The 14,202-nt window shown below is 47.1% G+C and overlaps 2 protein-coding genes across 5 annotated transcripts in view; one reads left to right on the top strand and one right to left on the bottom strand.

Moving 5' to 3' along the window:
- Mak (male germ cell associated kinase) overlaps positions 1–4,044 on the top strand; it is a 49,610-nt gene extending 45,566 nt beyond the window's left edge. For 2 of the 4 annotated variants that reach the window (XM_021215741.1, XM_021215736.1), the window contains one exon: positions 2,612–4,044. In XM_021215741.1, the coding sequence (XP_021071400.1) occupies positions 2,612–2,766 (155 nt within the window). In that variant the 3' untranslated portion in view covers positions 2,767–4,044. The remainder of the gene's footprint in view (positions 1–2,611) is intronic. The other 2 variants (XM_021215740.2, XM_021215739.2) reach the window with 1 other exon arrangement.
- A 2,583-nt stretch (positions 4,045–6,627) lies between these two features.
- Positions 6,628–13,053, bottom strand: LOC110333914 (transmembrane protein 14C). The gene is made up of 6 exons (XM_021215696.2): positions 12,904–13,053; positions 12,120–12,178; positions 11,533–11,609; positions 10,876–10,977; positions 8,189–8,276; positions 6,628–7,097 (listed from the first exon to the last, which is right to left on the bottom strand). The coding sequence occupies exons 2-6, from the start codon at positions 12,140–12,142 to the stop codon at positions 7,043–7,045; spliced, it is 345 nt and encodes a 114-aa protein (XP_021071355.1). The 5' UTR covers positions 12,143–12,178; positions 12,904–13,053; the 3' UTR covers positions 6,628–7,042.
- Between the last annotated feature and the right edge of the window lie 1,149 nt (positions 13,054–14,202).

Raw genomic sequence — 14,202 nt, 5'->3', positions numbered from 1 at the left:
TTTCTGATTCGAGGCCAGCCTGGTCTACCAAGTGAGTTCCAGGACAGCCCGAGCTATACAGAGAAACCCTGTCTCGAAAAAAAAAAAAGAAGAACAAAATGTGATGTTTAGAAATCCTTCTCTCTCTGGGCACTCACTTTCAGGAACTAAGAGTGAGCCTTTTTACCAAAAAACAAAACCAAAACAAAACAAAAAAACTACTAAAGGCTTTTCTGTCTCAAATCTGTGAGATTAGCATACATATATCTGCCTGCTTTCAGTTTTTAAGCAAACGGCTCTCATAACTGCATCTCTCCGTTTACTCTGCTTATCAGATCTCCCTCTAAGCCGTGATAGAAGGAGAGGCCAAAAAACGAAAAAGAAGTAAATATTGCTCACTCTCAAGTGGTGCAAGCAACCCTTTAGGAAAACACTGCCTTCCAGTGTCCCACAAGAGACACCACCACCACCAGGTCATTACCATGTTTCCTCAATATCCCTCTCTTCTCATAGGCTCCCTCTCTGCCCTAATGCCTTCATCACCTCCTAACCTCTCCTTTTAAAAGCCCCTGATACTTCCCCATCCTCTGCCTCAAAAGTAACAAGACCAGGGGGAGTGGTTTATGTAAACAGCCACCCACAGGGGGAGTGGTTTATGTAAACAGCCACCCACAGAAGCCACAGAGACACTGCTGGGTGATTTTCATCCCCCTAGATAGAGAGGGCAGCCACAGGTCCAGGGAATGATTCTATCCAAGTTGAGCTTGGTGAGTTTACTGGGGGTAACCCTGGCATGTAGACTGTTGAAAAGCCCACCCCAAGCATGGGCAACAAGTCACAAAAGCCGTATCACTAGGTCTCCAGCAGAACTTGCAGGCAGCTATAGGATCAGTTTCCTGCCCCAGATTCCCCCAGCAACTATTTGTTACTTAGCTGGCCTCTGGGAAGGGCCTGTGTGTGATTCAGTTTCCTGAGCCTATAGAGTCTTATACAATTATTGTGTTCCCTCAGCCTCTCCGAGCCTCCTCTCCCAGTCTGTACTGCACTCATGGATCTATTTGGACCTGAGGCTAACTATATTAGCTCACCACCTGACATTTTCATATTCCAACAGTTACTCCTTACTGGCTATTCCTAGAAAATGTGGTGCCTTTACTGGCCTTTCAAGACACACAGCCCTGACCTTCATTAGGTAACTTACTCTCTTTCCATGAAACCTGGCTGTCAGGGTGAAGAGAGGGGGGCCTGAAGAAGACATTCTAGTCCCCTGGATAATGGTTTATGCCTTTGTCATTGGAGATCTTTAAGCAGTTTCAAATATCCGCTTAACAGATTTTTATCTCTCTCTCAAATCATATTAACCCACTAACACTGGACTAGCTTCTCACAAATCTTTACAAAGTAAGGATAAAAATAAACTTTGTGACTAAAGGTTTGGGCTCCTTTAAACACTACTGATTGGAACCAGAGAGATGGTTCATTGGTTGAGAGCACTTGTTGCTCTTGAAGATGACCCAAGTTCAGTTTGCATCACCCACATGACTGCTCACAACTGCCTGTAACTTGGGTTCCAGGGATTCTGATGCCCTCTTCCGACCTCTTTGGGCATTGCACACACATGGTACATACACATATATGCAGGCAAAAACACTCATCCACATAAAACAGAAAACAAATCTTTTTTTTTTTTTTGAAAGGTTACTCTTTAAGGGTTTATGTGATCACTCATGGGTTTTCCAATAAAAAAAAATGAAGCTTGTGACGCTGTGTTATGGTTCACTGCTAGAGCTCTTGTCTGGGTGCACAATACCTAGTACTAAAGAAGAGAAAGGGAGGGAGGGAGGGAGGCAGGGAGAGAGGGAGGAGAAAAAGAAGAGAAAAGAAAGGGCGATAGCTAGATGTGATGGTACAAACTTTTGATCCCAGGACGCAGGAGGCAGAGGCAGGCAGATCTCTGGGAACTCTGAGATAACCTGGTCTATGAAGCAAGTTCCAAGCCAGCCTGACCTATACAGTGGCATCTCAAAAAAATATTTTTTAAAAGAGAAATCTAAGTTCTCCAAAGCATATTTTTGCTTGTAAAAGGGGACTACAGGACCTCATATGTATAGCTCCATGAAGCCAGAGTTCCACAAAGTTCCAAGTGTGTCTTTAGTATTGGTACCCTGTTTCATTGGTCTACAGGATATAAGCAGGGTGAGATTGGTCCCCGCCACACTGAGTGCTACTCGCTGACTAAGGAACCACACATGCCTCCTGGTTGGTTTACCTCCAGTTAGCTATCTAAGAGCCGCAGTATGTGACGATATGGAAAATTCTCGTAAATGCCCACATATTCCTCTAGAGGTTTTGCTTGAGACAGATGATGGGCAACACCTGAAGTCAGCACTGGGTGAGTAAAGATGAGCTGAGCCTGACTGGGACCAACCTGGGCTACATAGTGAGTTCCAGACCAGTCTAAGCTACATGGCAAGGACTTGCCTCAGAAAACAAAAAGCCAGCAGATCTGAACTCAACCTTCACATTTGCTCCACAGCTTTCAGAGGCAAATCCAAATTTCCCTACAAAATGAAGATGAATTGCTTTATTTTGAATGTGATAATCAAATACCTGAAATTCTGATCTCTTTCAGACTATACCTGGAGCACAAAAACTGGACGGGGCCAGTTTTCAGGACGAACTTACAATCCCACAGCCAAAAATCTCAATATTGTGAACCGCACACAGCCAGTCCCCTCGGTGCACGGGAGGACAGACTGGGTGGCTAAGTACGGAGGCCACCGGTAGGAGAGAGAAGTGGAAGCCCTGACGAATTGCTCCGCAGAGGACGATCAAGCCCCTTGATCCTGGGAGACTTCTACAGAGTCCATTTCTACCGAGTTCCACAAGACGCATGCAACCGCGGGCGCCTCAAAGAGCAGAGGTCAGCTCCTGATCTCTTCCTTTTCCGGAAATGCAATGCATTTCCTTAACTTGTGGCCAGCAGTGCTGATGCAGCACCGTGCTGAAACTTTTAAAGAGTATTGAATAAATTATTTGCCAAAGTATCAAGTATTTGACCTACCAATTCTAGATAAATACACAGGCTTTTAGAGAATGACTCTGGGAAGTTGCATAGTAGGCTAAGCTATTGAGGTTCTGGTCCCTCGCAGGGACCTGACTGATTTGCCTCTGCTCGCTTTTCATAGTGGGGAGGCTGGGGCTGAGTTACTGGACTGACTTGGCAAAGCATCTGCTCTCCCACCTTGGCAATGTCAGAAAGACGGTAACTACCTTTCAGGTTTTCTACGTTTGAAACTGTGAGATCAGTGAGCGGGTGCATCTTAGCGGGGTATCTTTCTTAGAGGCAAACCTCTCTCTAGTCTCTCTCAGAGTATGCCCATCTCGTTTTAGTCCTGTTGTTGGACTTTGACCAAACTGTGAACTCCACAATGACTGTCCATCTCTAGCTTGGTGAGTTCCACATTAATCACACCAGGGTTCTCTTGTCAGTTCAGCATTAAGGACGTGCTTGAAACCGTATCTGATGCTTGGCCATCTGACTCTCCCAACTCCTGTTCCCGTGTGTTCCTACCTGACACAAAGGTGAAGCGTGCCAGCTGGTCCTCAGGCAAACCCTCACTGCTGCCGGTCACTGACTAGCCTCTGACCCTCACATTAGAGCCGCAGGGCACACGCACTCAGTTGCCATGACAGAATTTCATGCAGTTTATTGTTCCTACTTTTATACCAAAAAAAAAAAAATGTTTTTTAAATAGATATTTTGAAGTTAGGACTACTTTAAACCTGCCACTCACTGGGCTGGGCATGATTAGTACTGTATATTTTTTTGAAAGAATAATGTTATCGCCTGCTGATATGTTTATGTATTTATGGCTGTGTAACAGATGCTGATGGGACTGGCATTGTCTTGTGGGCACTGCCCCCAAAGCGCATTATCAAATCATATATTTTTGTATAGAAGATATAGCTGTTCCTATTTTACATGTTTAAAATGTTTAAACTTGAAATAGTAATTTATCCTAGTCCTGATGGTTATGTGTATGTGTACAAGTTTATTGTCTCAAAGCTAATAAAAAAAAATTCCTTGGTGTTTCTGAGAAACATGGACTCTGAATAGATATATGGTTAATGAATGTGTTTTTTTCTATCATTAAACTTTATATTCAGTTGTCCATTTCATTGTGGTTGGTTTTCTTTCTTTCTTTCTTTCTTTCTTTCTTTCTTTCTTTCTTTCTTTCTTTCTTTCTTTCTTTCTTTTTTCACTCTGCATACAGTGTGTTCAGTCAATGTGTTCTTGTGGCTCTCCTCTTTCCCATCCCCCACCCCTTTGCTGCACTTCCAACTCCTTTCCCTGTCGTGCCCCACGCACCCTTCTGCTCCCATCCTTCCTTATCCTCCCTGGGTCTCCTTTCTAGGTCTGTAGACTTTACCGATCCTTATCCTTCTTGTACACGTACCTGTATACATTACGGGCTAGCGGCCACACCAAAGATAGAACGTGCCATTGTAACCTGTGTTTGGACCCCCTTCCTTGATCCTGTACCTTAGATCAATCCATTCTCCTGAAATTTTCATATTTTTTTTTGGTTATAACTGGATAACTTTCCATTTCATGTATCAAGCCTGTTTTCATTATCCGTTCATCTGTTGATGGATGTCTGAGGTGGTTGTGTGTCCTTGCTGTCTTTTGTACAGAAGGGCTAAATACGCGTGCGAGTCTCTGGCGGGGGTGGATCCTTACCAGCAGATGTTGCTTTGTGGCAGTGTCAGGTTTAGAGTTATAAGTTCCCATGTAGGCAGCCTTTCACCCTCCCCCAACTTTCCCTATTACCAACATCTTGCATTACTATAGTGCCTCTCCCTCCCTCCCACTCCTTTCCCTCTTCCTCTTTCTCCTCCTATGCTGGGGATGGAACACAGGACTTTACACATGCTAAGGAAGTGCCCTACCACTAAGCCACATTGCCAGCCCCTAGAATCTATATTTAACGTTTAACTGTCCTATTTCTAGTATGTCCCACAACTGGAATCACAGTATATGTTACTTTTTCAGACTTGCTAGTTACACTTAGCAATCGTGCATTTAAAGTTCCTACATGAGTCTTAGCTTCCTTTGCATTTATCTCTGAATCATATATTGTTGTCACTGACTAAAGGATATCAATTCCATATCTGGGCAGGAGAATTGCAAGTTCAAGTCCTGCCTGGGACATTAAATCCAAAGCCAGCCTGGACATTTGGCAAGACCCTACCTCAAACTCAATACAAGCAGAGCGCTTGCCTCATGTGCTCAAAGCTTGAGATCCAACACCAGTGCCACAGAATGGTGAAGAATGATGTCTTCTCTGCCTCATTTCTTTCCCTGTACAAGACCAACATGGACAGGATGTGTTTTAGCTCACAGGTCTGGAGGTAGCAGCCTAAACCCCAGCTTTGCAGCTCTAGGTTGGGCGGTGGAGATGGGGGAGTGGTAGCACACTTGCCTAACATGTCTGAGGCTCAGGGTTCGAAGCTCAGCACTGCTAAAATCCAAAGAGCAAAATGACGTGAAATAAACAAGATGCATACATCTATAGCTAAGGCATGGTTGGCATGCAAGACCCTGCTTTTGATCCTCAACACCACAAATGACACTCAAGCTGGAAATGGTGACATACACCTGTGGTACTAGGTACCTGGGAGACTGAGGCAGGAGAATTATTTCAGCTTAATTGTACACAACCAGCCTGGGCAACATGGCATAACCACATCTCAAAATAATCACTTAAACCCAATTCTCTGAAGAATGGAGCCACCACACACCACTCAATTGTAAATGGATTTATTATATTATTATTTATGCCATGGATTTGGAACAACTACATGTGGAAGGCGATCATTGTGACAAGGCGCTATAGAATCACCTCAGATCTAATCAAAGTATTTGCATGACAGCCCCAGCAAGCGCATATCCTTTCACTACAGCAGCCAGGAAGAAAATTCTGGGGCCTCAGATGAGAAAATGAGTCGGCGTGCAGTCCAGAATACAGTGCCCTGATCAGTTGCACAGAACCTTGGGCATTTTAATTCAAGAATGCTAAGTCTTGGACAGTCATGCACACCTATAATACCAGCACTCCGGAAAATGAAGAACTGCGAGTTCAAGGCCACCCTAGGGTACATAGCAAGATCCTTCCATAAAAAAAAAAAAAAAAGACATGAATGTCAAGAGAGATCCTATCTATGGTATAAACATCATTGTATTAAAGGGTGAACTGGATGGGAGGCACATCTATAATCCCTAGCACTTGGAAGGTAGTAAGCGAGGTAGGGAGCTCACGCTTACAAAGAGAAACTATATTTGAATACACAAAGCCTGCTTTTAAGACATGTAAGCACAGACGTGACGCTAAGTCCCTGTTTTTATTACACAGGCCTATCTTAGAAATTTTCCAAGTGTTTTGTGTGAGTGTTTGGTTTGGTTTTAGTGTTTTTGAGACCCAGTTTCACACAGCACAGGTTAGCTTCAAACTTACAAAACTGAATATAACCCTGACCTCCTGACTCCCGCTTCTGCATCTAAGACACTGGGACTAGAGCCATGCCCCCTACAAACCATGTCTCAGGCTACATCGCAGACACCTCTGACAAAGATGACACCAGAGAAGGGTTCTTAATAGAAAACTTTATTTTCACTGATAATGTCACTGTAACATAATTTCATAGCAGACCTGTGTGAAAGATCCCACATGCCCAATGTCTCCAAGAGATTTCAGACTTCTGGGCAGGATGTGTAGCTCTGGGGCCCTCATGTTGACAGTTAACATTTTATCCCTTTATCTAGGAATACAGAAAGGCGAGACATCATCAAAGCTGCACGAAGGCAGCGTGAGCTGAGGTGGGACGCTCGCCGCCTCTGAATGGACACCACAGCAACCACACATGGCTGCCTCAGTGTGCTCAGGGTGGGTCTTTGAAAAATGTCGGACTATGTAAATATGCTGCACTTATCTCTCCAACCCTGTAATGTGGAGGCCTGGAGAGTTTCGTTTCTTCATGAGCCCACACAGGGTTATGGCTGTTACGGATGAGGTGAGCTCAACAGACTAATTCCAAGTTTGGCAACCATCAGCAAACTGTTTAAAGGAAAAAAAAGTCGTCAGAAAAAGTACACAACAGGTGGCTCACAACTGTGTTCGAGAAGTGCTAGAGCAGAACACCCCTCCCCCTACCCCTATCTCTCCCCCCCATGGAAAAACCATGCCAAGTCTTAACAGTGGAACATGGAACTCCTAAGCCAAAGCCAGTATCTTGGAAGGCTGAAGAGAGGGCAAGAGAGACCAACACCCTAGGGGCCGCATTGCTGATTCCTGGCAGGTCTCCCGCCTCCTAGTTTAGTGGTTGTGACCTTGATCTATGAAAACATTTTTGTTTCCAGTGTAAAAGGTTTTGATCAACAGCATAACCATAGTCAATGACAAGTAGGTCTCTACTTCCTTGAGACAGGTTTGTTTTTCTAATTCTCCTTCCTCCACAATTCATTTACCATACATAAGAACTTGTCAATTTAAGAGTTTGTTTAGGGCTAGAGAGCTGGCTCAGCAGTTAAAAGTACTGACTGCTCTTCCAGAGGTCCTGAGTTCAATTCCCAGCAACCACATGGTGGCTCACAACCATCTGCAATGGGGTCTGATACCCTTTTCTGGTGTATATGAAGACAGCAACAGTGTACTCATATAAATATCAAATAAATAAATCTTTTTTGTTTTTAAAGAGTTTGGTTTAGGTTTTACAATTAAAATTAGAAATTTTTAAATTAGAAAATTAAATTAGAAAATTTAGGTTTAGGTTTTACAATTAAATTAGAAAATTCAATAAAGATTCCTTTTTAGCAAAACATTTAATAAAGGACATTCAAGTAACTAAGAAACAGGGAACCAATGTGGACAGTCTAACACAAGGGCGTGTGACTGTCCTAGGGAGGGACACCTTGGGACCCCTACAGTCCGTAGAGCAACCTCAAGATTATGTCTACAGTGAAATGACTACACTTAGGTATTAAATCAACCACACAGGCTTCTGCAGCCTTTGCTATTTGGGTACAACCTAAAAATGGGAGCTGAAGTCTAGGGTCAGACACACAGCAATGCGAGCCCATTTCTGATTGCATGACACCTCTTGAGCGAAACCCTGAACACCGTCTCGGTAAAGAGGGATTGGGAAGTACCTGGCTCCTGCGATTAACCCCGCAGGCATAAATTTCCCAGAGTTGTAGAATCTCATCCCCATAATGCCGGCCAAGGTCCCAGATGTAGCTGAGAAAGAGAAAAGTCACCCTGATCAGATGCCACACACAGGGGACACAGAAGTGAAGTCCCATCCACCTTTTTGAGGCCCAGACTCCACCCCGCGAGGGGCTCCGGGGGAGAACTAAGCTTCACTGCTGCCTACAGTAATCAGGTCTAAGGACAGATACTGGCCAAGCACGGCCCTCCACACTCTGCTATGGCCGACCGACTCTCGACCCCGGAGGCTGTTTCCGGTGCTTGGTTCTCACGTTAGGACACTACTTTGGAATCTATGGAGTGGACAGATGATCACTAAAGTGGGGGTTTGAAGGCTGCAGCCACCCCAGGTCTCTAACCTGGTCCCTCTTGCTGTGAACAAATCCTACAAGGGCTGGGACACTCCCCCCACCGTGCCTCTATCAGGACAGCTCTTTTTAAACTGGGAACAGCTGCTCTGCCTTGTCAGAGGGAACTTCCCTCCCCAAGCCCAGTGGCCTCTGTGGCCTCATCTTCAACACTCTGCTGCAAAAATCCCAGGTTTCAGCCATAAATGTTTTCACTTTTCCAAAAAACACCATGCAGTTTCTTTACCCTACTGGTAAAGGCAGTACCCTGCTGACCACCAACTGTTGTGATAGAAAAATGCTGACGGTATATGCTAAGCCAGAGACAACAGTCTCTACCCTTCCAGTGTTCCAAGCCTCAAGATGCAAGCTAGCTTAAAGAACCACACACAAAGTCTAATTTGTGCTACAGTTAACGCTACATACATGACCTAACAGGGGCAGGCAACTGATTCAGGAATATTACAAAAGGGTTAACTAAGGAAGCAAAGATAAGCCACTATCTGCAATGAAAGTAGGAGTGAGTGAGGTGACGAAATCACTCTCTAGGCTGGGGAGCTAGTACTCGCCAAGGCCCTGACAGGAGGGTGCAGTTCACACTGTCAAGGTCACTGGCCATTTGTGTTAAGAGAGGAGACTCTGGCCATGTGAAAGAGTGAGTTTTGTACAGATACAGGTGCCTGTGAGACGGGGAAGCACACCACAGCCAAGGGGACAAAGACAGAGACTGAAGTGGACCCACGATACACGGGCGAGGAAGAAGTGAGGGAAAGTTAAGTGGGTTCTGCCAGAAGCTTCTGAAAGGAAAGGGGAAAGCCAGCGGCCGAAGAGGAAGTGCACCCTGAGACCCTTCCTCATCTAAACAAGTCAAAGTTGACCACATGTTGCACTGGCTGGTTTTGTGTGCCAACATGACACAGGCTGGAGTAATCACAGAGAAGGGAGCCTCCGTTAGGAAAATGCCTCCATGAGAGCCAGCTTTAAGGCATTTTCTCAATTAGTTGTCAAGGGTGGGAGGGCCCACTGTAGGTGGTGCCATTCCCAGGCTTGGGTTCTATCAGAGAGCAAGCTGAGCAAGCCAGGGGAAGGAAGCCAGTAAAGAACATCCCTCCATGGCCTCTGCATCAGCTCCCACTTCCTGACCTGCTTGAGTTCCAGTCCTGACTTCCTTGGTGATGAACAGCAGTATGGAAGTGTAAGCTGAATAAACCCTTCCTTCCCCAACTTGCTTCTTGGTCATGATGTTTGTGCAGGAATAGAAATGCTGACTAAGACACATGCAAACGTCATGTGTGGAGACCCTACACAGGAGTACAGATAAACGATAGGCCCAAGACAGGTCAGTCAGGAGCCAAAGCCCGGGTAGAGGAGACGAGCTGGCCTGAAAGCTTCAGGCTGTAAGGGAGACTATGGAGTGGCTGCTGGTCTGTCTGTCTTGATAAAGTACCCGTGGATCTCTTGTAGAGAGCAGAATGCTGGGATCAGAGAGGCAGAGTGGTGTGGGAGCCATTCCAGAGCACAATGAGGAAGCTATTGGGAAGAGGTGGGAGCCCAGTGCATCCTCTCTCCTCCGACTGTCCACAGCTGCCCTCCCTTCCTATCCCACTGCTGGTGTACAGAGCCTACTCTGAGACACTGTCAGTGACACGTTTTTAGGAGGGTGAGCTTTGCATGTGTCCTTACACTGTTTGTGTGAGAGGCACAGAGTTACCACACCCCTGGCAATGGATAGCACTCACTCGGGTGGAGCCCAAGAAAACTGTCAGAAAACACCATGATAAGAAGTCATTTTCTCTTTTCCCTTCCAGCATGGGCTACACCCAGGGCACTTTATCTACAGTTCCACAGAGTCCCATTACCTGACTGACCACTGAGCTTAAATGCTTCCCGAAGGCAGGGTCTGCCTGTGTCTTACACAATTAACTGCCTATGAAAGAGATGTCCAGATGGGGAAAAGGTTACGTGAGCTCAGGCCTCGTGAGATGTGTGAGACTTCTCTTAAGTTTCAAGCAGGCCGTCTTTAGTATGGAGCCTCAATAGTTAACACACACTGTCTCGTCCAATTTAAAACAAGTCTCATTGAGAAGATTACACCCATGTTGTGTGAAACCCTTCTGTATTCAGTATACAAAAAATGGAAACAATCCGGGGTTCTCCGTGAGGAAAACCCACCCTCTGCTTGGCAGACACAGCTGAAAAGCAGAGAGGAGAACCTGCCACCCATGCCCACTGGAGTCTCACCGGCAAGCAGAACACAGAGGCAGAACCTGAGGCAAACCTACCTAGGAAAACCCACACATTCCTGGGATCCTGAGACAGCTGGTAGGCACCCAGGCCTGCCAGGCCCCCGAAGAAGAGTCCAGCGGCCAGGGACGGCACACTACCTGGGGAGAAGCAAACAGATACGCGTCCATGTTGTGATGTCGGACGTCACATAAAGAACACACAAGACTCCCCTCCCCTGCAGAAGAAAGCTGCCAAAGAGAAACTGTCTTCACAAGGCTTACAGCCAGTGTTCCCAGCATGGGGAATCTTCAGATCTACCATAGAAGTCAGGGTCTTATCACCCCAGCCCTCTCTCTCCTTTAGGAGGTGTAGGCTCAGTACGGTGATTGTCTGACTTAGAGGAGACCCTGGCTTGAGCCTAGGTGAAACACGATACAGAGTGAGCAGAGACAAGAGGTTTCCTACTTGAGGAGCTGAGAGTCAGCACGGTGTATGGCAATGGTCGATAACACCCACCCGCTACCTCCCCTGCCTATCTGTATGTCAAGAGGGGAAAAAACGCCTGGCTCCGCTCAGCGAGATAGAGGCCAATGCAGGGTGCACTCAGGGCCTAAGGCAAACTTGAGTCAAGCCGTATTAGGCGTCAAGAACTCTGGGGACCCACATGTCACTGGACTAAGGTGACAATTTTAAGAATAACAAGAAAGGCTCACCTGCTTTGGCATAGCCAATAATCCCACCGGTAGCAACCAGGGCTGCATAGCCGAAACCAAAATAATGTAAAGGCACCCTGAAAAGACCAAAGGGAGAAGCCAGTGTCAACCGAGTTTAAAATACAACGCACAAAATCACTGGATGGGGCCTGCGGGATGCTCGGCCTTGGTGGTGATGTGCCACCCACCCCCGGCCCCTGAGGCTGGCAACTTGAGTTTGGTTACATTACAAGGGGTCCACGTAACAGGAGAAGATCAACTCCCACAAACTGTCCTCTGACCCCCACAAACCCAACATGGCACAAATGCATCCACACAAAGGAGTAAATGTAATTGTTTAAATCATCGGCTGGGACAAAAAGGTTGTGGTCGCCAGCCAATCCTGCGAGTGCCCAATAAGAAAGAAAGATAGGCCAGGTGGCAGGCTCAGTGACACCTAGCCAGTGGCAGAATTGGATTCAAGTCCGTGTCCCAGGCCACTAGTTCAAGGATCACATCACAACCCACGCTCCCTGCTGGGCAGTGCCAAGCTGGAGGTTCCCATAACGTGCTCCAATTGATTCTATTCCGATGCATAGGGCACTTACAGTGGGCCACTGTCCTTCTGCATTGTTCAGTCACTTTGGAGACCACACCAGGCCTGCACCTGTGGAGGAGGGGTCAGAGCAGTTAGGAACATGCAGGCCTCTAGCAGTCATGAAGAAATGAGTTCAAGGTACAGCTCAGGGTGTGAATGCAACTGCCCCTTGGACACACACAGTCACTAGTCACCCTAGCTCTGCTGTCCAGTGAAGGTAACTGGATAGCAAGTAAAACACTTCTGTGACTACTAGGTGTTGTAGAGACACCAAATATTTGTACTACAACCTCCACTATAGCACAGGCCCACCGAAGCGAGCAGGAGTCACGGATCAGCTTTGGAGCAGCTGACTCTCTCATCAGTTAGGTGATTGCTAAGTCAGAAAACAAACGGCCAATACCTCCACTCTTAGCGTCTCCGAGGGGCATGGCAAATGCTGCGTTCTCTCCAACGTCCTCCATACTCAGTTTGCAAACTTTTAGAAACCCCTGCACCCAACCCTCTGCTCCTGTTAGGCTGGAGCAAGGTACCAGAAAATGCCCGGGAAGCCGAGTCGCAATCGCACTTAGACGCGTTACATCCCTCCAAAGTGACTCCTGCTCTCTTACGGAAAAGCCCTCCGTGGCGCGGAAGCAGCGCACGCGCGTTTAGGTTTCCACTCCCGGAACCGCAGTTAGAGAACATTTTTAGAGAGGCGGGAAGCGGGCCGGGGAAGCGAGCTCAGCAGAGTGTGCACGGGACGCGTGCGGAACAATTCCCCCGGTGGTAAAATCGGCAAAGTCAGAACCCACCCAAAACCAGCACCGGAACCGGAGCGGGAGCCCGGAAGCCTGCGCTGGAGGACGAGGGCGCCAGCGGACTGCGAGAAGCCGAGGTCAGGAGGCGGGTGTGCAGACGTCACGGGGCGCGCTGCGTCCTAGCGGGAGGGGCGGGGCTTGGATGGACGGGAGGGACCTAAGGTGATTGGCTGGGCGCCGTCCTGGGCGGGGTTTCAGGTGATGGGGCGTGACTTCGTTTCGTCTTGGGAGAGGTGGGGTGGAGCACCAGGTTTGGCTGCAGAGTTTAGGGTCCATACTCCAGTGGTGAGCCAGTTTGATACTAGGAAACTGGAAAAAGCCATCAGGAAAGGGTAAGGGGCTGGTAGAAAAGGCATATCAGCCACAAGTCAAATCAACTCAAAGTGTTTATGTACTGCCATGTGCCCAGGATAGATCTTAAGTATAGACATTTAAACAGGGAACCAATCTATTTTTTAAGAAATTTTGCCCTGGGAGAGCCTAAGTATTTACTCTTCAGAAGGTCTCAATTACAGATCAAAGCTCATGACGGGCGTGGTGGCGCATGCCTTTAATCCCAGCACTTGGGAGGCAGAGGCAGGTGGATTTCTGAGTTCAAGGTCTACAAAGTGAGTTCCAGGACAGCCAGGGCTATACAGAGAAACCCTGTCGGGGGGGGGGGGGGAATAAAGTTCACCCCGAGGAACCAATGAGTTTATTAAAGTTCCTTACAGAGCATGACTGAGGAGTTTCAGGCAGAAGGGAAGTGACCCTAAAATAAGTCACACTGGAAGGCCTATACCCAGCGAGAATGATGGCTTTCTTATGGCTGTATAGAACCCCCTTTCCTAACCCCTCTCCACCTATAAACTCTAGCCCTTCCTCAAGTCACATGCAATTAGGGCAGAATGCATGAAACTGGGTAGAACGGGTAACTGGATATAGGTGAGGGCCCCCCCCCCTCTCTCCACTCCTTTTCTAAATGAAGGTGATTAGGCAGTCAACAAGCCCAACTGGGACCATCGTTTGCAAGCCGGCACAGCTGACCCTCATGGTTGCCTCATGAAGATGAAGGCAACCTGGCCCAGATAAGTGAGGAACAAAATCCCACACACTCTATCAGAGAAGCACTGTACGTATTGGCCCTTAGAGCACTGTGGGTCTTACTGTAGAGAATACATGCAGTCAAGGACTTAATTCGGGGCTTTCGTGTGATGGCCCTAGTCATGTGGACTGTGAATGTTTTGTCTCCTGATTATCATACTTGAACATCTCCCATAATTTTGGTGTCTGTGAATACAGCATCTTGGACTA

This window comes from Mus pahari, chromosome 16, assembly GCF_900095145.1.
Source record: "Mus pahari chromosome 16, PAHARI_EIJ_v1.1, whole genome shotgun sequence".
NCBI lineage: Eukaryota > Metazoa > Chordata > Mammalia > Rodentia > Muridae > Mus > Mus pahari.
Note: the sequence above shows the minus strand (reverse complement) of the source record. Positions and strands in the feature narration are given on the sequence as shown.